We start from the raw sequence: 25,282 nt of genomic DNA, 5'->3' as shown, positions 1-25,282 counted from the left end.
GAGATAAGAACAGTCAAGATTCTTCCATTTTGTGGGGGACATTTTTCAGTTTACGGAGAAGCTTATGTGTTTATGTAGGCTCACACACTATTCAGCAGCAAAACAGGCATAGAATCTATGCCCTCTCTGTTTGATTTTAAATACAGTCATGTTTCCACATCTTCTATATTCAACCAGAAACTAACTCAAAAATTAATCAGTGAGCTTTATTGGATACCCTTTATTTTTTATCAGTTGTTCATTAATATATAGATAGATAAATAGATTAACATTTGTAGTAGAGTTAGTTTTTAAAAGTACATTTTAACCAACTGTTTAAAGGAAACACAAGGTAGAAATAGCATACTTTAACCTGGTTACTATACTATCCTCCCAGACCCATAAAAACATACTTGTTTAAAATTACCTTCCTAGAAGAGGCAGTGTGAAGGGGAGAAAAACATGGGAGCCTAACCTTAGCCTGTAGCCCACAGGCCCTAGACAGAGCCCTAATGCTAACCCTAACCCTAAACCCTCAACCTAACCCTAGCCCCTAACCTTAACCCCAGACCCCAAAACCCTTAACTCTCATCCTTACCCTCTAACCCTCTAAAAAATAATAATAAAGTAACCCTCCGAGAAATAATAAAGGAAGGGCATAATGCCAGAGAATGCAGCATTCATTCAGCTGGTCAGTCACTCAACAAGTGTATTTACTGCCAATCATGTGCCAGATGCTGTGCTAAAAGCTGATGCTTTAGTACACCCCTGCCCCTCTGGCATTTAAGAAAGGAAGATAGGAAGTGAAGAAAGTGACCTCACACTATTCTAAGTAAGAAGAATGTGGGGTGGGGGTGGGGAGGGGTGGGGCGAGCAGGTGGAGGCAGGAAGAAGAGCACGGAGCGGTGGGAAAGGACTTGTTCTAGATCGGAAGGTCATGAGGACTCAACTGAAAAGGCGACATGTACGAATGAAGAGGAGCCATTCGTTTGGAAGGGAGGGCGGGGTGCAGATGAGCATTGCGGGCAGCGGTAAATGTGTAGACCAAGCCCGGAGAAAGGAAAGGACCGGGTGCAGGAGGAGCGGCGCGGTGGTGGGTACAACCAGGGCGGCGACAGTGCGGGCCGGTGACTCCGGCTGAGGATGAGGTAGGCCCGCGCAGTGCTCGGGGATTTGGATTTCATCTGAGCGAACAGGAATCCGCTGGAGGGTTTTAGGCGGTGCCGGGGAATTATCTAATTCTTCTCGGGAAGGCTAAGTTTGGCTGCGGTATGGAGTATCGTGTGGAGCGGGTGGGGAGTGGAGGCGCATCTAGGAACGAGGAACGCGTGGTACATGTGCCGGGGGGTGGGGGGGGAGGGGGTGACGAATGCCCCGTCTGGATGACGCCGTGCTCATCCAGGCACTCCAGCTGCAGAGTCTCCAGTCTGCACAACTCCAGCAAAGCCTGGGCGCAGGAAATCACAGGACGAGGGTTCTCCAGAGTCCTTCCCTTGAAGAGAAAGTTCCCTGCAAATGTACTTCTTGTTGCAATCCGAAGGACAAAACCTCGGGACCCATTGGGAGGATAAAGGGCATTCTGGTTTGACTGGAACAGAGACTGTCTGGAAAGGTCTAGAGAGCGATAAACCTAATTCAGTGGATTAGGACTGCGCCATGGAGACTTCAGCCAACAGCCGGTGGTGAGACCCTTTCAAATGCTGGACGCTGCGCTAAAGGCGTCACTGCATTATTTTATTTAATCCTTAGCGCGACAGCACGACATAGGTGTCACAATACAACATTAGGAAGTTGAGACCGTGAAAGCATGAAAGTGACCAAGATCGAACAGCGACTTGGAGGCAGAACCGTCATTTAAGACCCTGGTCTCTCATGTACTCCGTTTTCCTTTCCTCATAGGATAGATAGATCACATTTAGGCTTCATTCTTCAGATGATGGGCAACCAGCAGAGGCTTTTTGAACCTGTGAGATGGGGTAGGATGATAGGTCAGATCGGCCTTTTCTAATAATAACTCAGCGCCTTTGTAGGTGCTTGGGGATATGAGGTGGAATGTGGGGGGAAGAGGAAATTTCCTCCCATTGACGTGGAAGCATCCCGGAGTCATACCATGTTAACTGCAAGATATTTAAGCTTCTTGGTTATTGCACAGGGTAGGGGAAAACAATGGGAATTTCTGCCTGAGAGAAATAAAATAGACCTGGTCCTTTTAATAAAAGCTTCTGGTAGGTTTTCTTTGAAATGTTGCATTCGATTTTGTTTTTGTTTTTGTTTTTGTCCTGTGTAGTTATTATGCAACCATCAGGTGCAGCCCCAGCACCAGAAGTATTGAACAGAGACTCAATGATGCAGCTTCAGAATCACTCCCTGGATTATATATGCACTGTATCTTTGTAGCCTTTTGGTCTGCGTTTTATTTTATATTTTCATTGTCCAACTATAAAATGTAATGAAATTATCTGCTAAAAGGGATTTAATGGTATAAAAGGGGAGTGGGGAGGGTAGATCCTTCTAAATTTCCTCTTTTGAAGAAAAAAGTCATTAGAAATTTACTTTTTCTGTCATTGAAAAGGCAAATGTTAATAGTTTCCTGGGTGTAATTCATGTGTGCTAATTCAGCGATTCTCAACCAGGGTTGATTTGATCCTAGGGGACATTTATTTGGCAATGACTGTGTATTAGTTTGCTAGGGCTGCCATAACAAAATACCACAGTCTGGGTGGCTTAAACAACACAAATTTATTTCATCACAGTTCTGGAGGCTATAAGTTCAAGATCAAGGTGTCAGCAGGGTCGGTTCCTTCTGAGGCCTCTCTCCTTGCCTTGTAGATGGCTGTCATCTCTGTGTGTCTTCACACAGTCTTCCCTTTGTACCTGTCTATGTCCAAATTTTCTCTTCTTATAAGGACAACAGTTATATAGGATTAGAGCCCACGCTAAAGACCTCATTTTAACTTAATTACCTTCTTAAAGATCCAATCCCCAAATACAGTCATAGTTTGAGTTACTGGGGGTTAGAACTTCCACCTACAAATTTTGAAGAGACACAATTTAGCCTATAACAGTCTAGAAAAGTTCTTGGTTATCACAACTGGGAGGGGAGCAGTACTACTGGCATCTAGTGGGTAGAGCCAGGTAGGCTGCTAAACACCTTGCAATGCAAAGGACAGCCCCCCACAACAAAGAATCCTCCAGCCCAAAATATCAAGAGTGCCAAGGCTGAGAAATCCTGCCCTCATTCCAAAGCCAGTTGTTTAATATTTTTTATGCATATAAAACAGAATATATTACTCAAGTGAATATTACTATTATGAATTATAGCACAATCTTAGTGAGGACTCTGCAAATATCCATGTTCAAATATCACATACAGAAACAATTACTTTTCAACAGGTTTCAAAGCAGCTTCCTGGAAATAGAGATTGTATAAATTAGGTTCTGACATTACTGCACCCCTAAGACAAACTTGGAAGAATTTGTGGGCATAAAAGTGTTTTGTAAACTGTAAAGTTCTAGACAAATAAATGGAATTATTGTTACAAGAAAAAAAAATGAAGCATAATATAAAATATTAGCTTTTTAATGCTTCACTTAAAAAATCTCTTAAGATGATTCCAGATGGACCAGGAAAGGGGAAAGACTGCAGGCAGAAGAGACCATTAGGAGCCTATTCCAAGTGCTTATCTTCGTCTCCCAAAGGTGTGGATTCTGACTGGAGTTCAGGAATCTGGGCTGGAAGAGAGATGGACCAGTGGCTGCTGACCATGAAGTCAAGAAGGACCCAAAAGATGATGTCTAAAAGCTAAGTGGAAGCAGAGTAGATTGTCCAGAGAGATGGTCAGAATAAGAATTCACTCCAAAGGGACTGGTAAAGAGGCAAGGGCAGACAGAAATGCCACTAAGGCATGAAGAATTTCAGAAAAATGGAGAGGAGACTTTCCCTGAGGCACCTCCTTATGTGCATGATACTTCTTAAGCATGTAAAAGATCAAGCTAACATGAGGACCTGAATTTAAGCTATGAAAGCAAAAATGGGAAATTAGACCATGAATTCCAATGTACAGTATAGCAGCAAAGGGGCTGTCACCACAAGCTTTGGAGTCAGACAGACTGGACTCTGCCACTCACTGCTCGTGTCATCTTGGGGAATCTACTTAAGTTCTACCTGCCTCTGTTTCTTCATCTTAAAATGGGTTGTTGTCTAGAGATTTATTAGATTGTGTGTGAGTGCGTGTATGTACGTCGTGTGTGAAGTGCTTGGCACAAATAATGTTAGTTATTATTATTCAAGATATACTTCAGAGATATAATAAATAAGATTGATGGCCATTTAGATGAGAGTGTGGATGAATGATAGGATGATGTAAAAAAATTTAACCCGAGGTTTCTAGCTTGGTTGACTGAAAGAATGAGGATTCATTAATCAAGATGAGGAAACACAAAGGGAAAAGATGGTTTGGAGAAAAGAGAAAACACTGAGTGCAGTGTGAGATGAGTTGAGCTTTAGGGAAGTGATCGGTTAACCACATGGAGAAGTTTAAGAAGCTGTTGGAAATAAAGATCTGTAGCTCAGGTGAAAGTTCAAGGCTAGACATTCTTCACAGTGTTGAGAGAAAAGTAGAGAGACAGAACCTTAGGGTATCGGTAGATGCTTAAACTTTTCTGATGATTTTGATGATTGTACAGTCGTTTAGAGTTTATAAAACACTACGCTCTCTTGGGGAGGGTGGTACCCTTGAGAGCTTTTGAGATATTTAGACTATTATGCGAACTGATCAAACAACTATGTGTTTGATATCATTATTATTGTTATTTTAGTTAATAAGTCTGCTTTCTCACATCATTGCCAGCCTTGTTGAGTTTGCCTCCCACTGGTAATTTGTTGCTATGGATTTAAAAATGAAACAAAACAAACAAACAAACATTAAGATTGCCCAAATAAAGAATACTTCCCTTCTGCTTGGGACCTTTTCCTCTGAAGTAAGTGCATAAACATTTGTGCCTGGTTTTGTGGGCTTCTGATTCTAGCTTTTCAAAAAAGGTCTGGTTTGCTGTTGCTGTTTTTCTTTATTTGTTTGATTTGGTTTGGTTTGGTCATGTTGCTTACTGACTTATTTCTCCATTTGGGGGTGTGATCTGAGTACATAAGTTTCCTAGAAAAGTGATCTCCGCACAAATATCTACCTCTATCTCTTCCTTTGTTGTTGACATAACACAAGTAAGGCAGATGAATGCCCAGTCACATTAACTATTTCTGTCTATTAAGATTAGAATGATAATGTAAAAAAATTCTAATAAGCTTGGGTTTAAGTCTCTTTCTTTTGAAGCTTTCATTAAAAAATTAATATTAGTACAGCCATTTAATAAGGGACCAGTAAAACATAAGTCAGCTATCTCTGGACATTTTTTAGAGTTATTATATAATTTTTAAAAATTTTTTCTGAAATACTGCCATTTGCAACAACATGGATGGACCTCGAGAGAATTATATTAAGTGAAACAAGTCAGGCACAGAAAGAGAAATACCACATGTTCTCACTTATTGGTGGGAGCTAAAAATTAATATATAAATTCACACACACACACAAAACCGGGGGTGGGGAAGAAGATATAACAACCACAATTACTTGAAGTTGATACAACAAGCAAACAGAAAGGACACTGTTGGGGGGAAGGGGGGGAGGGAGAAGGGAGGGAGGTTTTGGTGATGGGGAGCAATAATCAGCCACAATGTATATCGAGAAAATAAAATTTTAAAAAAAAATTTTTTTTTCAAGATAACTATAAACATCAATAAACTAGCATTACTCTATTCTTGATACATCCAGGCAAGAGCTGTAATTTAGAAAAACATTAAGCGATTCTATTATTATAATAATAACGTTAGCAAAATATATAGTGTTTATAATGTGCCAGGTACTGCTGTAGGTATTTGCCATATGTTAGCTCAATTATTCTCACAACAATTTTATGAATTGGATACTATTATTATCTCCATTTCACAGATGATACAGATGAGGAAACTGAAGCACAGGGATGTTAAACAACATGTTCAAGGTCAGAAATAGCAAAGCCAGGACTCAAACAAGGGCAGAATAGCTCCAGAATACACACTCTTAACTATTACAGTATAAACTCTTTCAAAGAATACCTTTGAAACCCCAGGAGGAGTAAAATTAGAGGAGGAGAGATTATTAGCCTTTACACATCAATGCATAGTTTCGCTTTTTACAATAAGTATGTTTTACTTCTAATTTGAAGGTCTTCAAATAAGATAAAATTTTCTGCTGGCACTTTGCAAAAAAACTATATCCTGATGGTCAAAATTTATATAAAAAGGTGGTCGATTATATTAGACATGAGGAAAATGCAAATTAAAACCACTATGAGATACCATTGTACACCTGCCAAAAAGACTGAAATAAAAAGAGAAATAATTCCAATTTTGTGACTACAAATGGAAACAATTGGATATGAAACAATTGGTATTCTCATAGACTAATGGTGAAAATATAAATCAGTATTACCACTGTAGAAAACTATTTGGCAGTATATATTACAATGAAATACTATATTGAATTGAGCAATAATAAATTATTACTACATGCAACATATGGATAAATCTAATAAACATAATAAGCAATGAAGCTAGAGACACACAACAAACTATGCACTGTACGCTTCCATTTATAGAAAGACCAAAAACAAGCAAAATTAATATAAAGTGTTAAAAGTCAGGTGACTGGTTACTTTTGGTGGGGAGCAGTGAGCAGAAGGAACCATGAGAGGGCTTTGGAGGCAATGGCAATATTCTATTTCTTGATTTGTTTTGGTTTATGACGTGTGTTCACACTGTGAAAATTCAACAGACTGGTCATTTAGGATTTATGCATTTTCCTATGTATTTCATACTTCAATAAAAAAAATTTTAAAGGATATATTGTTTTGGAGTTAAAATAATAATGTAAGAATATTACCTGGAAATAACATTATTTGTATATTTTCCAGAGTTTCGTTTGTTATTAATTTCTAGTTTTAATCCATTGTGGTCTGAGAAGATACATGGGATAATTGCAATTTTTTTGAATTTATTGAGACTTGATTTGTGACCTAATATGTGATCTATCCTGGAGAATGATCCATGTGCTGCTAAGAAGAATGAATATTCTGAGGTTGTTGGGTGGAATGTTCTGTAGATATCTGCCAATTCCAATTGGTCTAGAGTCTTGTTTAGATCTTGTGTTTCTCTACTGATTCTTTGCCTAGATGATCTGTCTAATATTGACAGTGGAGTGTTCAGGTCCCCTGCTATTATGGTATTAGTGTCTATTTCCTTCTTTAGGTCTAATAGAGTTTGTTTTATAAATCTTGCTGCTCCAACATTGGGTGCATACATATTTATGATTGTTATGTCTTCTTGATGGATCAGTCCTTTTATCATTAAGTAGTGTCCCTCATTGTCTCTTTTTATGGTTTTTAGTTTAAAGTCTATTTTGTCAGATATAAGAATAGCTACTCCAGCTCGTTTTTCTTTTCTGTTTGCATGGTAAATCTGTTTCCATCCTTTCACTCTTAGTCTGTGTGAATCTTTATGGGTGAGGTGGGTCTCTTGTAGGCAGCATATAGTTGGGTCCTGCTTTTTGATCCAGTCAGCCAGTCTGTGTCTTTTAATTGGGGAATTTAAGCCTTTAACATTAAGAGTTGTTATTGAAAGGTGTTGATTTATTCCTAGCATTTTATTGGTTGTTTGGTTGTCTTAGGTGTCTTTTGTTCCTTGCTTTCTGATTTACTGTTTGTTTTCTGTGTTTGTTGGTTCCTTAGGTTGTACATAGTGTTTTTGTTAGCTTGTTTTCTCTTCATGAATGCCATTTTTATTACACTAGCGGGTTTAGATTTTTCTTGGGTTTTTATGGCAGTGGTAGTTATTTTTCAGGAACCAAACCCAGTACTCCCTTGAGGATTTCTTGTAAGGGTGGTCTTGTGGTAGTGAACTCCCGCAGTTTTTGTTTGTCTGAGAAATATACTATTTGCCCCTCATTTCGGAAGGATAGCCTTGCAGGGTAGAATATTCTTGGCTGGCAATCTTTGTCTTTTAGTATTTTGAAAATATCATCCCATTCCTTTCTAGCTTTTAGGGTTTGTGATGAAAAGTCTGATGTTAACCTGATTGGGGCTCCCTTATAGGTGATTTGACGCTTCTCTCTTGCAGCTTTTAAGATTCTCTCTTTGTCTCTGAGTTTTGCCAATTTGACTATGACATGTCTTGGAGAAGGCCTTTTTGGGTTGAATACGTTTGGAGATCGTTGAGCTTCCTGGATCTGAAGATCTGTGATTTTTCCTATACCTGGGAAGTTTTCTGCCACTATTTTGTTGAATATGTTTTCAATGGAATCTCCATTTTCCTCCCCTTCTGGAATACCCATGACTCGGATATTTGATCACTTATGGTTGTCTGATATCTCTCTCAGATTTTCTTCAATGTCCTTGATTCTTTTTTCTTTCTTTTTGTCTGCTTGTGTTATTTCAAACAGCCCATCTTCAAGTTCAGAGGTTCTCTCTTCAACTTCGACAAGCCTGCTGGTTAAACTCTCCGTTGCGTTTTTTATTTCGCTGAATAACTTCTTCAGTTCAGCAAGTTCTGCTACATTTTTTTTCAGGACATTGATTTCCTTGTACATTTCCTCTTTCAGATCCTGTATACTTTTCCTCATTTCATCATGATGTCTAGCTGAGTTTTCTTGTATCTCATTCAGTTTCCTTAGAATTATCACTCGAAATTCCTTGTCAGTCATTTCAAGGGCTTCTTGTTCTATAGGATCTAGAGTTTGAGATTTATTAACTTTTGGTGGTGTACTTTCTTGATTTTTTGTATTTCTGGTATCTTTTTTTTGGTGTTTATTCATTGTGGCCGGGGGTTTCACAGTTCACTGGTTTGAGACTAATGACTAACTAGGATGTTGCTATGGTTGCCAATTTCATATGGCTCCCTCCGTGACTGCTCAGTTGGCCTCTAGTGCCTTGTGTGTGTGGTTGCCTCGGGTCTTGGGCTTCTCCGGGGAGCCACCTTTCTGGTCAGCTTGGACTCTGCTGGGCTGGTGGATCACATACCACAGGGTGTGTGATCTCTGTTGAGCTTTCACTTCCTGTGCAGGACTTCTCCCTGTTCCGTGTGCTCTGGCCCAGGCTGTTAGATCGTGCAGTGGCGACCCCACAGGGTGTGTGGTTTCTGTCGAGTCTCCGCCTCCCTGGCCGCACGTCTCCCCACTCTGTGCACACTGTGCTGGGCTGGGGCGTGTCTTCTGCACCCCTCGTCTATCAGCTGGGCCTTCAAGACCCTGCTCGGCACCACCTCGCCCAGAAAGTCTACCAGGTTTCTGCTGGGCACAGACAACCGGTCTCTCTGGGTGCCTTTGTAGCACTATGTAGATCTTTCTCGGGTCTTGTTCACCTTTGTATCCCCCCAGTATAAACCGAGTCTAGCGCCCACCTGCAGCCTGGTCTCCGGCAGGTTCAAGCGGACCTGGGAACTCTCCTACCACACTATTCCCAACCAGAAATTCGTTAGGCTTTTTTCCAAACTGGTGGCCGCAGAGATGGTATCTGCCTCCCTGAAACAGGGAGTTTACCTGGGGCCGGAGTCCAGGGTATGGTGGAGTGACAGTCGGCCCGCCCGGACTTCCTTGCCCTCCCGACACTGGCCCGGGACACCCCCCGCCACCAGCCCCACCAGAGAACCGCGGAGGGAGTGGGAGCGGAGGCCAGTCTGCAGGCTCCGGAAAGCCCGGCGCCAGGCCAAGCAAGTGGGAAGGCTCAGTGATGGCCGAGCAGGGCGGAGCTGCCCGCACCTGGGAAAATGGAGGCAGCACCGGGAGGTGAGTGGCCTGGTGGTGCAGGCGGGAGCCGTGTGGGCATCCACCCCCCGAACAGAGCTGTGCCAGGGGTCACTCACAGTGCTGTGCCAGGTCGGGTGCTCGCTCTCTGTCTCTGGTTTGCCGCCTTTCCCAGTTCTCGGCCGCTGCCGCCTCGGGCTGTTCAGTCGCGGCGCCGCTCGGGCGCTCCCAGGAATCTTCTTTAATGCCGGCCTGAAACCTCGAATCCTGAATAGGGCAGCTGGCCGCCTTCAGCGCGGCCCCGGCCTCCGGGATCCTGGCTGCATCCACAGCAGCCCTGGCGCCGTGTTCCCTGTTTCGAGACTTGCTTTTGCAGCTAAGAAACAGTTCTTTTCCTGCTCCACACTTCAAAGCTGTTGCCTGTAAATGAGGCAGCCTCTCCTGCCGGGGGCAAAGTGGCGGTCACCCCCCACGACCAGCCAGCAGCAGCGGTCCTCCCTTAAGAGATGGCAAGAGGAAGGTCCACAAGTTTCCCGGCTGCCTGAGGCCCAGTGGCCACCTTTTCCACCTCAGCTACTCCGTGCCAGCTGCCGCAGCCGCCGCCATCTTGAAAAGCCCCGGAAATAACATTATTTATGTCATCATGAAATGCTACTCAAGCCTGCACCTTTCCTTTTGAAGTTCACAAGAAGGTTTATCTCTAGAAGCGTATTTGAAAGGTGATAAATTAAAAAGTTCTGGAATGGCTCCAGCCTGGATTCATTGTTAACAAAGGTATCTGGCAGAGAGCTAAATGCTACTGGGTCTCCCAAGACAAATTTAAAATGATTGTACTTAAAAGAAATAAGAACAGCACTGTGCTGCCAAAGAAGAAAATATTGGCCTTCAGCAGTGGCAGAGATTAAAGAAAGATCCCCATTATTTTGTTTTCTTAATTTGTTTAATAGTAACACTGCAAGAAAGGCCTCCCTGTTTGTTGGTTCATGTGCCAAGTCTCAAATATAGGCAGCATGGCTGATTTTAAGATGGTGGGCTAAGTACCTACTGTAGTCATCCTTCCCCCAGCAAATCCATAGAAATGATAGGAAAGATACTTTAGCAGAGGAAGGAGGAGAAAAGGAAAAGAAGAAGTGGGGGGCAGAGTGAGGGGGAGGAGGAGAAACAGCAGCAACAGTAGCGTAATAATACTCGGGCATGCAGTAGAAGGGGACCTTTCGATGAATGAGAATCTTTGAGGAATCCTAGGACAGAAAGCAAATAGAATCAACTGAAGAGGGAAACTTAATTACAAGCAAAAAATCATTGTGGGAGATTTTACAATCACATGGTGGAAGATTGTAGGCAATTTCAGGTAAGTGGGCCAGAGATAGCGAGGGCCTACAACAGGGAGAGAGAAAAAGGGATAGTTAAGAATGTCAAAAAAAAGAAAGAAGGCTTAGATAGTATCCAAGATTTGGACTCCATTGATGGGAAGATGGCGGTGGCATTGACTAGAAACTATAGAAAAAGAAACAGCTTGGAAGAGAAAATAATTATTTCTGTTGTTGACATAGTACCTTCCTATAAGATTGCTAAGTGGACTTATCCAAAAGAAAACTGGATACATGATTCTAATTTAGGAGAGAAGTTACAACTAGGACTGTGGATTTAGGGGTATTATGGGCATCTGAGTGATACTTAAACCCATGAGATTAAGTAATTGCCTCCAAGAAACAAGGGTGGATATTGAAGAGTGTTAGGCCAAGGGTAGAACTCCAGAGAACACTGACATTATGGGGTAGACAGAAGAAAATCCCATAAAGTAGTCCACAAAGTGGAAAGGTTGGTGTAGTAGGGAAAGAATCCTGAAAGAGTGATGACTTGGAAACAACAGAGTATTGCGTTTCCAGAAAGAGCAAGTCTAATGCAGGAGAGAGGCTCAGTAAGTCAAGAGCTCATTAGATTTGACAATATGGAGGTCGCTGTTCCTTGGCAAGAGCAGTTTCACTGGGTGGTAGAGATGGAAGCCTGTGTGCTGTGGGGCTGGAGAGGGAATGGGGAATGGAGACTGCAAACGCAGACTAGAAACGATTCCAAAGGAACTGAGAGAGATTGGATCACAGCTGAAGGAGGACATAGGATCAAATGATCCTGGGTTTTTTCTGTTTCTTTTAATAGTGGAAAAGACTTGACAATATTTATACACTGAAAGGGAATAAGAGGTCAAAAATATAGGAAACAGAAATCGTTCATGGAGTTTCTTAGTCAATTCATGCTGCTATAACAAATTAGCATAGACTGCGTGGCTTAAACAGCAAACATTTATTTCTCACAGTTCTTGAGGTGGGAAAGTCTAAGATCAAGAAATCAGCAGATTCAGTGTCTGGTGAGGCTCTACTTCATCAGTTTTCAGATGACCATCTTCTTCTTGTATCCCCTCATGGCAAACAGCAGAGATCTCTCGTGTCTCTTATAATAGCACTAATTCCAACACGAGGTCTACTCCATCACAACCTCATTACCTCCCAAAGGTCCCATCTCCAAAGACCACCACTCTGAGGATTAGGGGTTTAACATATAAATTTTGGTGTGACAACAGCATTCAGTCTGTAGCATGGAGTAATGTGCTGTAGCATACTAAGGGGGCCCATGAGCAAAGCTGAGAAAGGAAAAACGATGCGTATGGTAAGCAGGGGACAAAGGAGAACAAGAATTTGGCCTGTTCCTTCTTTGGTGGTCCAAAGGATCCCAGTTATTTTCATAAAGTAAGAAGGAAGGTGCCCCATGAGCATGATGGGAGTGGTTGTTGATTAAAAGGTTGAGGCAAGTGGTAAAGGTTGGCAACAGTTCCCGTGGGAGTAAGTTGTGCAATAACAAATAACAGGATTGTGCAGCAGTGTTGAGAAGCCACAAAGACCATGAATTTATAGTCACTAATCTACACATTTGTGAGTTTTTCTTTTCTAGTAGCACTCAGTACCCTGGAATAGTAACAGAGAAGATGAATTATGGTGTTTTTCCAGAGCTGGTGGTTTGCCAGGAGAGTGAAACAAGAGACAGGGGCTAGGGAGTTGAGGGCATTGGTGAGAAGGTGATCCAGGCTGGTTTGTTAGGCTGACACAAGGCTTTAATACTGAAAGCAGCAAAGGACTGGAGGTTAAAATAGAGAACAACTTAGATGGAAAGATAGGAGGTTGTGTCAGACACACCGGATCTGTTAAACTAGATCTTGAATGGCAGGGGGTTGAACATGGGGGAGTGCAGGAGTAGTGACTTGGAAAAGGAGAGGATAAAGCATTCCAGGGAAAGAGAATCACACACCTAAAAACAGATGCAAAGGGGGGAACAGCAAGAATCTCCGTGTAACTGGAGCACACGTTACATGGAGGAAAATCATGTACGATCAAGATAGAAACATACATTAAGCCAGATGGTGAAGAGCCTAAGGAGTTTGGGCACCATTTCCTCTGAGAGGCTGGGAGCCAGCAGAAGTTCTGACAGGGAAATCAGGGTTATCCCACATGGCTATGGTTGGGCAGGTTGTGTCCTGCACAGAAGTTCCTCCAGGGGGACTGAACTACCAAGCCATTTGCCCTGCTCTGTGGCCACTTCAGCAAGAGGAGGAGAATCCTTTCCGTAATTCTTCAGACACACACACACACACACACACACACACACACACACACACACACACACACACACACACACGTGCACACACGCACACACACACAGGTGCACACATGCACGCACACACACGCACACACATGCAGACACCTGGGAGGGAGAGCCCTTTTCTAACTCATCCACCTGAGAGATGCATTTTTACTCACTGGCAGTGGCTCTGAGTGGAGTAACGATTAGATGAACTTTCCAGGGTGACTTCTCTGGCCGTGGTGTAGAAGATGCCCTAGAGTGAGGAAACACAGTAAGCATGGACAGCAGAGCAGTTATCAGCATGACAGAGACCTGATCACAGGCAGTAAGAAGAAAGCAGAGAGGCCAGATCCAGAAGCGAGCTTGGTAGTAGAATTAACAGTGGGATTAACTGGATGCAGGGGTGGTGGGAAAGGGAAATGTTGAAGATGATAAGATATATTCCCTAGAATAAAACCTAACCGCAATTAATGCTTGATAAACATTTGTCAAATGAAAGAAAAATAGAGCTGTAAGTAACAAAAACATTTCAAAGAAAGATACTGTCTTCTGGGATGTAACCCATAGGAACTTGTAGGAAACATTCCTTCAATCATCTTAAGCCTTTTAAACTTTGAGTGAGTGGTAGAATTCAGAGAACTCAGAAATTTAGAATTACTCTTATGCAGTGGTTTTCAGCCTTGGCTGAACATTCAAATCACCTCAGAAGCTTTTAAAAATCTCAATGCCCAAGCTGGATCAGTTAACTCAAAATTCTGGAGATGAGACCCAGGCATTGACATTTTTTAAATCTCCTGAGATGATCCCAGTATATAGCCACTGCTCCCATAGAACTTTGCAATGTCTGTTATAGATTTCTAGATGTGCTCATTAACACAGCATAGATAAGAGCTGGGTCAGAAATGGGGCAGGATGGTTTACCTATTTGATGGTCTTGTCATAACCGAATCCTCCATATCTTATTAAGTCATTTTACATAGTGACCAGTTCTTCAGCACTAATTCCTACATCTTGGCAAAAGATGAAAAAGTTTAAGAAATCTATTTTATGGCTTTACTGATTTTAGAAAACTGAATTATGGGCAAGATGTGGTAAAAAAAAAAAATAGAGAAATCTTAAAATAATAACTTAAAGAGTAAATAATGCACAGGCTTGGAAATTACTTTAAGATCCTTCATTTGCTGCTAAGGTTATATGTGTTCTAGGGATCAAAAAGACCAAATATTATAGGAAAAAAAAAAAGGAAAAGTTTAAAAATAAGTTAAGGGTCAGAATGAAGATATTTTGTAAGGAGTAGAAAAGTTGCTCAAAAAAAAAAGAAAAGCAAACAAAACTAGGGCAAGTAGAGACCTAGGTTCTAGCCTGAGGCTTTCTCTGTGAGCCTCATGTCCCCATTTGTACTGAGGATCTTCACTCCGGTGAGAGCCAGTCCTCTCTAGTAGCTGAACATTCTCTCATTCTATCATTTTTAACTGAAATTTGAGCAGGCTGAAAGTAACTTAGGCCTTGCCTTTCTTGATATGAAGGCAAGAAGAGCATTGCTAATCAAAGAGTGGTCTGACATATCGAAGGCCATGGCTGTTTTTTACAACAGATAAGAATTTGAAAATAAAGGTTTAGAAACTTGTAGTGATTTAACAATCTCTACTGAATCACATAATAAAATATTGGGACCTGTATTCTGTATATATTTGTATTTTTATTTCACACTTCTAGTAATCAATTTTTATTACATTTTATAAAAGTGTAAGTCCACAGCAAATTAGAAATTTTACAAAATCAGTCTTTCATCATGGGTAGTTTGGGACACACTGAGCTGGAGAACCACAATTACACTTTAACCTCAATGCAAAAGTACACACAGAAGGGAAACCGTGAATGCAGACAAATTAATTTTTACCTTGCCCTCTTCAAATTTTGTCTTAAAGTCTCATTTCATTTGATCTTAGATTGTTTTTATTAAAAGTTATTTTCTGCTATGAGTTTATATGAACTGACAGAATCTCTTTAAAAGAAACAGCCTGTATTAGAAAACAGGTGGTAAAGGGTTGATTTAGTGCTACTAGCTCATCTTCTAAGAGGAACCACAATGTAATATGTCATGTAACACAGAGAAGTTATTCATTCCTGTGGGTTGGTACTTTCCTTTTTAAGAAGAGAATTCCCTTTTGATTGGAAATAGCTAATCATAGGGTTTTAAACTGTTAATATAGAGACACCCTTTTTTAAATATGAGGATGCTGGAGGAGTAATGTCATGAAGATAGGAGAATAGACAATTCCAGCATTGCTCATCCTCACAAGTAACCAATTCACAACTATTAAAAAGTAAGGACTGCCAACTTGGGACTGCTGGAGCTGGGGGAAGAGGAGGAGAGACCTGCAGGGTTTCTGAAGGTGTGAGAGGCCATGGCAAGAGGGTATGGGGATGGCACCTATCTTTCTGTCCCTGGCCATTTCTGAGCCATTCTGATAGGTAGTGGGAGGTGGCTGATGCACACTGATTGAAGCATGAGAAAAGCTACAGTGGCACCCTTCACATAAACCTGCTTGAAGTCTGCAGAGGAGAGGAGGGCTTCAGAGTGCACCATACCAGCCCACAAGCCATAAAGACCACTGGCAGGACTCCCCTGGGCTTGCATAGGAGCAAGTGACCACAGCCAAGTAGAGAAAGGAGCTGTCTAGAGAACAGTTAGTTATCGTGAGGGCCACGTACATGGCCTGCCCCACAAGAAGCAGTACAGGGAAAAGGCTGGCCCACCAGGGGAACATTGGGTACAGCAAGGGTAGCTGGTCTCAGTGGAGATTGGTCAGGGCAATAGAACTGCAGGGGGTGCAATCTGGAGGAAAGACTTAGTCCCAGACCAGACTTTCCACATAGCCCAGACCCAGATGTGATTAACGATCTGCACAAAAAGCCTTCCCCAAAGAATTAGCAACAAAGCAGTGATTTAGCTCCAGCACAGAGCTCAAGATCTGGTTCCCACAGGAAGTTCCCCCAACTTGGGAACTAACCACAGAACAGCACATTAGTTCTTGTGCAGAGTCTAAGTGGTAGCGGTAGCTATCAATCCACCACAGAATGAAAAAAAAAAAAAAAAAAGCAGATCAGAGATAAAGCTCTGATAATCACCTATAAAAGCTAAAAGAAGTAGCAGTCTCCTCAAATGCCAAGACACCAATGTAAAGACACAAAGATTAAGAAAGAACAGAGAAACATATCTTCATCAAAGGAAACAAACCAAGCACCAACCGTGGAAGCAGAGGAACAGCAGATCTATGAAATTTTTGACAGAGAATTCAGAATAACCTTCTTAAGGATGTTCAGAGAGCCACAAGAAAATATAGATAGAAAATTGAATGATATATGGAAAAAATTCAGGAGCACAATGAGAAATTTGACAAAGGAATTGAATCAATTAAAAAAAGAGAAATTCTAGAAATAAAGAATACATTATCTGAATTGAAAAACTTGATAGAAAGCTCCAACAGCACACTTAATCAGATGAAAGAATCACTCAGCTCAAAGATAAAACAGACAAAATTATCCCATCAGAGGAGCAAAAAGAAAAAACAAAAAGAGAAAATGAAACATAAATACAGCAGATATGGGCCTCCCTCAAGCAAAATAACCTCCCCACAATTGGCATACCTGAAAGAGAAAAAAAGAGAGAGACCTAGAAAACATATTCAAGGAAATAATGACTGAAAATTCCCCAAGTGTGGAGAAAGATGACAGCATCCAGATACAGGAAGCTCAGAGATCGCCACTCAAATTCAATTCAAAGAGGAATACTCCAAGACACACTATAATCAAATTATTAAAAACCAAAGTCAAAGAGAGAACACTGAAAGCAGCAAGAGAAAAGAAAAATATAACATTCAACAGAAAGCAAGTGAGAAGGTTAGCATTCTCTTGCTCATCCCAGTCTTTCCATGTGATACCCTGCATTGCTGCAGAGGGTCACCACACCAAGATGAAGGACCTCACCAGATGTGCCCCCTGGTCCATGACTTCCCAGCCTTGGAAACTGTAATGAATAAATTCCTTTTTTTATCTTAAATAATTTTTGATAAATACATTCGAGGATGCTTGTACAAGGAGGGTAATTTTCCCAAGATCGTGCAGCTAATAAATGGGAAAGCCCAGATTTAAACCAGAGACACTCTTCTTGGCGTTTGCCTGTGCTGTTTCTGCTGCCCCATGCTCCTTCACCATAGAAAGTATTCCAGTGGGAACCAGAGTGAATGCTTACATAAGCTTCACTTCCAGGTGCCTGAAATAGGGCAACAAATATTAAAATAATGTGGAGTGCTTATGAATCTCTTAAATATGTAAATGCTCCTCTTCTAGTTAGAGCTCTGGGCATGAAAACAAGATTAACATTTGTCCCAAACTGATTTGCACATCACAAAGAAAAATAGAAGAGAAAAGAGTCAGCACTATTCACACCAGCTGTCTTGATGTTGAGACTGTTTTGATCTTGGATACTAATAAACATGCTCCAAAAGCAAACCACCTTAATCCTTTCAAGAAATAATTGGTAGATCAGTTAAAAATAAGTGAATATTCCTGAGAAATATCAAGTCTTTGCAGAGATTATATGTCACTGTGAGGAATCCAGAAACTGAACTGAGCAGTTTAATACATGGCTGTTCAGTGAATGAAACAACTTTGCTACTTCAGAGAAGTATTTACACACGCAAAAATGCAATTGTTTATCAATCATTTGGCTCTCTTATATAGGCAATAGCAGAAAAACTCACATTTTTTAAAATATGGACAAAACAATTTTTTGGTCTCTGTTTATGGCATTGCTTAGTTTTAGCCTAAGAATATAATATTTACTTGGCTTCATTATTGTTCACTAACATATATTAAAATTACTAATTCTGGGTTGGTTTTTTGTGGTTTTTTGCCATCCTCTGAAACAATTAACAAAATATTTTATCTTCTTTACACACACTTGTGACTTTTTAAAGGCAGAGAGTGAATGATTCATCAAATCTTAGCATCACTGACTAAAAGTTAATATTTAAAAAAGGAACCAAGCTATTGATACTGAAATCGGTTGATTAGGGAAAATGGATATGTTCACTATAATAACAGGAATAATTCAGATTGAAAAGAAGTTCATTATCTCATTTCAAGATAAATATTAAGTATAGAAATCTGGTCTGATATTATAATGGTATTAGTTCTGAATCTTCGGGTTTGAGCAACAAGTCATTTCTTAAGTGAACCTTCATCTGACTTTATAAAGTCTGAATTGGTCTTGATTAGAATCTGTCCAGCCATCAGTCTTTTGGCCTCTGAGATACAGATGGCATATACCAGTGATGCTGTAGGATTATGTGTGAGACAGTAAAGAAATAGAAAAATAAAAACAGAATAAAATCTAATTACATGGAGTTTTGCTTAAAACAAAAATTGATTGAGTTCTGCCTAAAGTGGCTTGTTGTTTCCTGTGCCAGGAACTACTGTGCAGGCCCAGCAGGAAGTGTGCTACAGAGCAGGATCACCTTACACCCTCGTTTTATGGTTCATTTCACTTATTTAATGCAATCCGAGAACCTGCAAAAGGAACATGTTAGGAGGAGGGAATAGGTTTTCTGTCTTGTTTTGTTTTGTTTTTTGAGTTTCTTTGAATCAAAACATTTGTTTTTACAAGGTGCTTTAAGTCCCAGAGAAACAGGACTTCTAGAGTTGCATGGTGAAGACATTTCTCTTTGTCACAAAATTTAAAGCAAGACACAAAGTTGAGTAATGTCTAGAGTTATGTCTGTTTCCTTTGCTGTCCTACTCATACAATCTTAAACATGAAGAATTACTACCATGCCCGTGAATGGACTAAATCATTTTGAATTCTATTTAAGCTCCTCCTAGGGTCTCTAATTTGATAGAGAGCCTATGATCTCAGGAGGATAGGAGGGGAAGAAAGGAATATATTTAGATATATAAGATTCAAAGTAGTGATGCATTTGTCAAGTGGAGAAATGAGTTCATTTTACTGTATTGCTTGGAAATTTGTGAATTGAACAGCTGGATTTCTCTGTGGTGGCCTGCATTGCTCCTCACACGCTGTCTGTTTTCCCCTCCAGAGACCTCAGCATGAACAACATCAGTCAGCTGCCTCCAAGTCCCCTGCACAGTCTCCGCTTCCTAGAAGAGTTGTAAGTATCACTGTAGTCTTGATGCATCTAGTCAACACTGAACACATTCTTGTGTTTGTCTCTCGTACTTACTGTGGGAACCAGATAAAACAAGGCAGAAAAGCTGTCAGCACCAACAATTTTGGCACATGAGGAAACACTTAGTTGGGAGGGGAAAAAAAAAGAATTGCTTATGATTCTGGAAATCAACTTATAAAAGAGTTTACCATAAGGCTACAGCTTTCTAAGGTGAGATCGAGCCAAACAAATTAAAATTTTAAAACAAAGGCTGTTTAAAAGAGCTGGATAGCTCTTTGGAAATAGTTAAGCAGCAGGATATTAAAAGTTTGAATACTGGTTCATGTTTATTAAAATAGCAAGTAAAGCTATAATCAAAACCAAAAACTGCTGCTTGGTTCAGCTTATGACAGGGAGAATTGAGTCCACATTGCATAGCCCCAAAATTTCTTGTCTTAATCACTTTTAATTACTATTTTCCTACTTTTAAATTTAGCTTCCCTCAAGGCTTCAACAGAAAAACATGAAATCTACATAGGACTTAAAACTGGGCTCTTCCAAACTCACTGTAAAAAAATAAAATAAAAAAGTAAGAAAGGAGGAAGCTAAAATTAGTTAATGATACACAGAGTAATCTTGATTAGTCTAGTAATTATTTTCCAGAAGATGAAAAAGAACTGTATAAACCAAAAATCTGCATTTAAAATTCATTTGATCCTCTTACCCTTTTGAGTGATGGGGACCAAGGAAGTTATATACCATTGTAGTCCTTGTGAAGAATGTTTGGCACCATCAGTTGAATAAATCCTCTCACTGTTGATTAAAGAAATTGTTTAGGCAATGACCTCTTTTGAAAATACTTTCTTAATAAATCCTAAAGTCAGGGTTCAATCTGGGGAGTAATTTATATTGTTAATATACCACACAATCCACCAGGGGAGGTGGAAAGAATGTTCCATCACAATCAAATTACACTGATCATTCTTTCAAGAGGATAATATTCTCAACTTTCTACCCACTTGAATTTTATCTGTATTTGTCTTTGTTGACAGTATATATTAAGAAATGCCATTGTTTTACTACTGAAATCAGCTGAACATGCCTGTGAAGGGGTGCGGTAGGGATTCAGATGATCTGATTGCACATCAAGTTTTTATCATTCAAGCAACAAATTTCCACTCTAGGTTTCAGGCCCCTCTTTTTCCCTCTTTTCTCTCTGGCCATTTCCATTTCTAGGACCTAATCTTCATAAGACCATTTCTGTCTTAGTCACAGCTTGTACATAATAAATAATCAATAAATTTTTGATGAATAAACTAACAAGAAAGCAAAACGTGTAAAAGAAGCTTCTTATACATGTTAACTGCCTTAGAAAAAAAGTAACAGATTTAATTGACGTTCGTCCATAATTTTAAAGATTATTTTAAGTAAATTTCAAACATTAGGATTTTTTCTTAATTACATCCTTCTCATTCTCCCTCCCCCACCATGATTAATATACAATACTTAGCCCTGTTTACCCCCATATTTCTAAGGTGTACATTTCCCATCCTTTTCTCTTTAATTTCCTTATTAATAACCCACGGCAAAATGCTTCCCTTCTCCTTCAACACACACCTCAACTTTAGACTACAGACTGAGGCAATAAATAATTCACTGCCCCAAGCACTTTGTTTAACAGAGTTCCTCTCTTGGTGACCCAACTCATTCAAAATAACTCCTCTTTCTTCATGAAGTGAATGTTAATTCTGTTCTAAAGCCAACTTTTCAAAAGACAATTGAGAAAAATCACAAAAAAAGTGGGCAGGAATGGGGAAGGGAGAACTACCATTGGGAAATGCTATTTTTCTGTATTGTCTTATTTTTTCTCTCTGGAAACTCCATCAAGTATCTTAACCAAAGAATCATAGAATTTCAGAAATGGAGGGGACCCTTTAATAACTATTCATTCTATTTCTCATTCTGTTCTGGAACTCCTTCTGCTGAGCTGGCTGACTTGCTGAGTTTAAAATCAACCACTTTCCCATATATAATTCTGTGTTACATCTAACTGATGTTTTGAAGACATCATTATTCATTTAGTGGTAAAAGGGGGATAGTATTTATAGAACCTGGAAAAATGATCAACTCTGCTTGGTTTATTCCTTTGTTCCCAAGACTAAATGTAGGGGAAAAAACACTTTTGCAGAGCATTTTGATTATTTCTTTATTATGCTGCTGATTGTTTTTATTAGACTTAGCTATGTTTAAGTCTATATTCTCTTTTATAGTGTAACATCTTCAAAAGTAATAATATAATTATAATATCAACAATAATAGCATGCCCTGTGCCAGTCACTTTTCTAAGAGCTTCATACATATCATCCCACTCAATCCTCTTAATAGCCCCACACAGGTAGATGTTATTATAGTTATTACCGGTTACCATATAAAAAACTGAAGTGCAAGGAAAATAAGGAACTTGCCCAAGATAATGGAGTTGGTATGTGTCAAAGCTCAGATTCAAAATGACTTTCAAGGTCATGCTTGGAAAGTGGAGGAAGGGTTAGGAACAGTGCATAGTTTATCTGTGCTTTTCTTTTCCCCAACAGTACCTAGTACAGTGGTTTACACAGGTGAATACGTTTAAATATGTTTAAACTGAGCTGTGTTATGATAGGTGTGTATGTATGTGTCTGTGTCTGTGTCTGTGTCTGTGTGGGAGAATGAAAAAGAGAGAATGAGAGAGAATTCTGCAAGAAATGAGATGTCTACCTAGGAGGGAGAAATTGGATATTCAGGTTATTAACACACTACCGTTATATATTGGCTATGAGAAAAGTATCATCAGAATTTTTAGGTGTAGAATTTCACCAATTAACTAAGGTACAAAACCTTAGTTAATATTTTACATATAAATACAAATACCTAAGCATCACGTTTTATATAATATTTTACTTGAACTAACAAGTGACCATCTATACAACTAGATGTAGACATTTAGGTATCTGTCAGTGTGTATGTGCGTGCACGCGTGTGTGTGTGTGTGTGTCTTTTGCTATGACAATTAGGGCACTGTTTGAAAGTGTAAACTCTAATTCAGCTTATTCAGCTCATCACTATGCTTTATCTTTTTAGACATTAAACAGGAAACTGCTACTGACATTATCAATAATATTAATAAAACCCTCACCACAAAACTCAGTCATTAAAAATCACTATTAAGAAAGCTAAGTTACCACTCTTCCCCTTAGCTCTAATTACCTGATGTGTCATTTCCCTAGTTCAATTCATTTAACTATGTTATAAACTGTGTGGACAGCCATGGTTCAGCTCTCTTCCATAGCTAGAGCTTAAAAAATGTACCATAGTTCAAAATTCTTTAAGAATCAATAAGGTCCTAGAGATATTCACTGACAATGCTTTAAAAATCATGTAACTGTGGACAGACTACCTGGAGCAAATATTTAAGAATAAAAGCCATCACAGTAAATGGTCTCCCTCTCTCCCTCCTGACATTCTGGAACACTTGCTACCTATGCCTCAAGCTTTGGCACATTCAGGTCTTGTTCATTATCTTTTATAATTTTTTTTTATGTCTCTACAAGGTAACCAGACCTGCGCAGGCCAGTCATCCTGCTGGTGGTGATGTGTTAGCACAAGGAGGAGAGCCTTTTTCTATTGCAAAAAAAAAAAAAAAAAGAGTCTTTTTCTAAATGTAGGGAGGCTGTGCTGCATGGAGAGAAAAGCGCAGTCTCGATAACAAGAAGCCTTGGATTCCTGTCCTGGCTCTGCCACTTACTCGCTGATAATCCACTTAACCTCGCTGGGCCTCAGAGGATAGTAGAGCATGTCTTTTAAGATGTTTCTGAGGAGCAAATGAAATGATGATGAAAGAACTTTGATATAAAAGGGTAGAAAATGAATATAGGCAGCATTATATAGAATATATCTTATAGGACAGCAGACTGTGGACAGAGGTGATTAAGATTTCACAAAGGAGCTGAAATTGAACTTGATAGGCTATAATTTACATATTGAGTTGTATTAGTAAAATGAAAACCCCTCCAGAAAGATTCTAACCTCCTCATTTCCTATTTCATGAGCGTGATTTTGAAGGAATCCTGAGGATTCAGGACTTGTGAAGGAAAAGCTGTTTACACCTCTGAGCTTTAATGGATACAGGCAACAATTGCAGATAGTTCTTTACCACATTTTAACAACCTGAGCAATTACTGCATTTCGCTCCAATAGTACTTCTCCCAGTTCTACAAAGGATTTCGTGCTGATACTTGCTATGTGGACAAATAAATGATCCTCCATCAGAGTGCACTTCAGACGTTAGGATCTTATGGCAGATGATGCCTATTGCTGGCATCTACAAGTTACATTAAATTTAGATTAGTAGTCTGATTAATCCGTGAGGGGAAATGGATTGTTACCATTTTAAACAGTCTACGTTAAAGGCATTTATTTCTGAGTAACATTTTAAAATCTTCCCAGATTCTAGTACTATTGGAATCAAATACACAATTTAGAAAAGAAACATGAGAAGCTCTAGGGAGGTCTGTTTTTAAGTTACTTTTGTTCCCTGGAACTGTTTGCTCATATTATGTTTGGCCTTGAAGATTCTCTATGTAAATAGTAGATATCTATTATTACAGATGAAATTTGTAATGAGACACCACCAAACTTCCTGAAAACATAATCTATGCTTGTTACTTCTACTTCCTCACCATACTGGAAATGGTGAGAGCTGTCCTGCCTGTCTTTTGAGACTTTTTTCTGAGAATCAAGTGAAATGATGATGAAGGAGCTTCCGTAAACTATAGTTTTACATACTGGTTTGTGTTCATAAAATGAAAACACCTTCATGCCCATGAATAATCTTCATGTCCCTTGGCCTTATCACAGTGATCAGTCTCCTGTCTTCAAAGATCTGGAAATTGATTATAAATGCTGCTTCCTTGAAGCTCTATTGACATCTCATCGCAATTATTTTGGTTCTTTTCCGTATGACTATCCACACAGCTAGATATAGACATTTACACATCTGTCATTGTACGAAATTATTTCAAAACATTTATGGAAAGGTTTGTGTTATCTTTTAATTCTATTTTTCCACAAACTTTTTGAAGTATCCTCATAGATATTCCCCAAATTTCTCCACTTGATTTTGTTGTCTCCTTTCTCGGTCCTCTTTACTTCCTCCACTCAACACCTACTTATGGAGCCACGGGGAACATAAAAGTGACTATGACTTGCTACGTTTGTTTCTTTCATTCATTCATTTATTCATAAGCTCCTGCCCTTGGAAAGCTTACGATGGAGAGAAGGGGACAGACAACAAGCAAGGAAACAAGTTCTTATATTTGCTAATTGTGACAAGAGCAAAGAACACAAATGGTTTAAAGAATAAATGACAAGGGAGGAAAGTCTCTATAAGGATGTGACATCTAAACTGAGATCAGGAGGTAGAGGGGGAGTTGGTGTTCCTAAGAGCTGGTAGAGTGTTTCAGGCAGAAGAACAGTGTGAGCACAGACCCTGAGGCAGGAAAGAAAATGATGTATTTATGGATCTGAAAGAAGATCAGTGTGGCTGGAGCAGAGTAAGAGAGAGAAGTGATGTGGAATGAGGTTGGAGAGGAAGGCAAAGACCAGATCATTCAGGGCCAATCAGGCTATGTATGG

The 25,282-nt window shown here is 39.8% G+C and overlaps 1 protein-coding gene across 3 annotated transcripts in view; it reads left to right on the top strand.

Moving 5' to 3' along the window:
- Window positions 1-25,282, top strand: part of LGR5 (leucine rich repeat containing G protein-coupled receptor 5) — a 125,342-nt gene that overhangs the window by 38,473 nt on the left and 61,587 nt on the right. For all 3 annotated transcript variants that reach the window (XM_063075562.1, XM_063075561.1, XM_063075560.1), the window contains exon 2: window positions 19,544-19,615. In XM_063075562.1, coding sequence (XP_062931632.1) covers window positions 19,544-19,615 — 72 coding nt within the window. The remainder of the gene's footprint in view (window positions 1-19,543; window positions 19,616-25,282) is intronic.

The sequence above is a fragment of the Cynocephalus volans genome, chromosome 12 (genome assembly GCF_027409185.1).
Source record: "Cynocephalus volans isolate mCynVol1 chromosome 12, mCynVol1.pri, whole genome shotgun sequence".
Taxonomy (NCBI): Eukaryota; Metazoa; Chordata; class Mammalia; order Dermoptera; family Cynocephalidae; genus Cynocephalus; species Cynocephalus volans.
The sequence above is the reverse complement of the archived record's forward strand: the minus strand, read 5'-3'. Positions and strand labels throughout refer to the sequence as shown.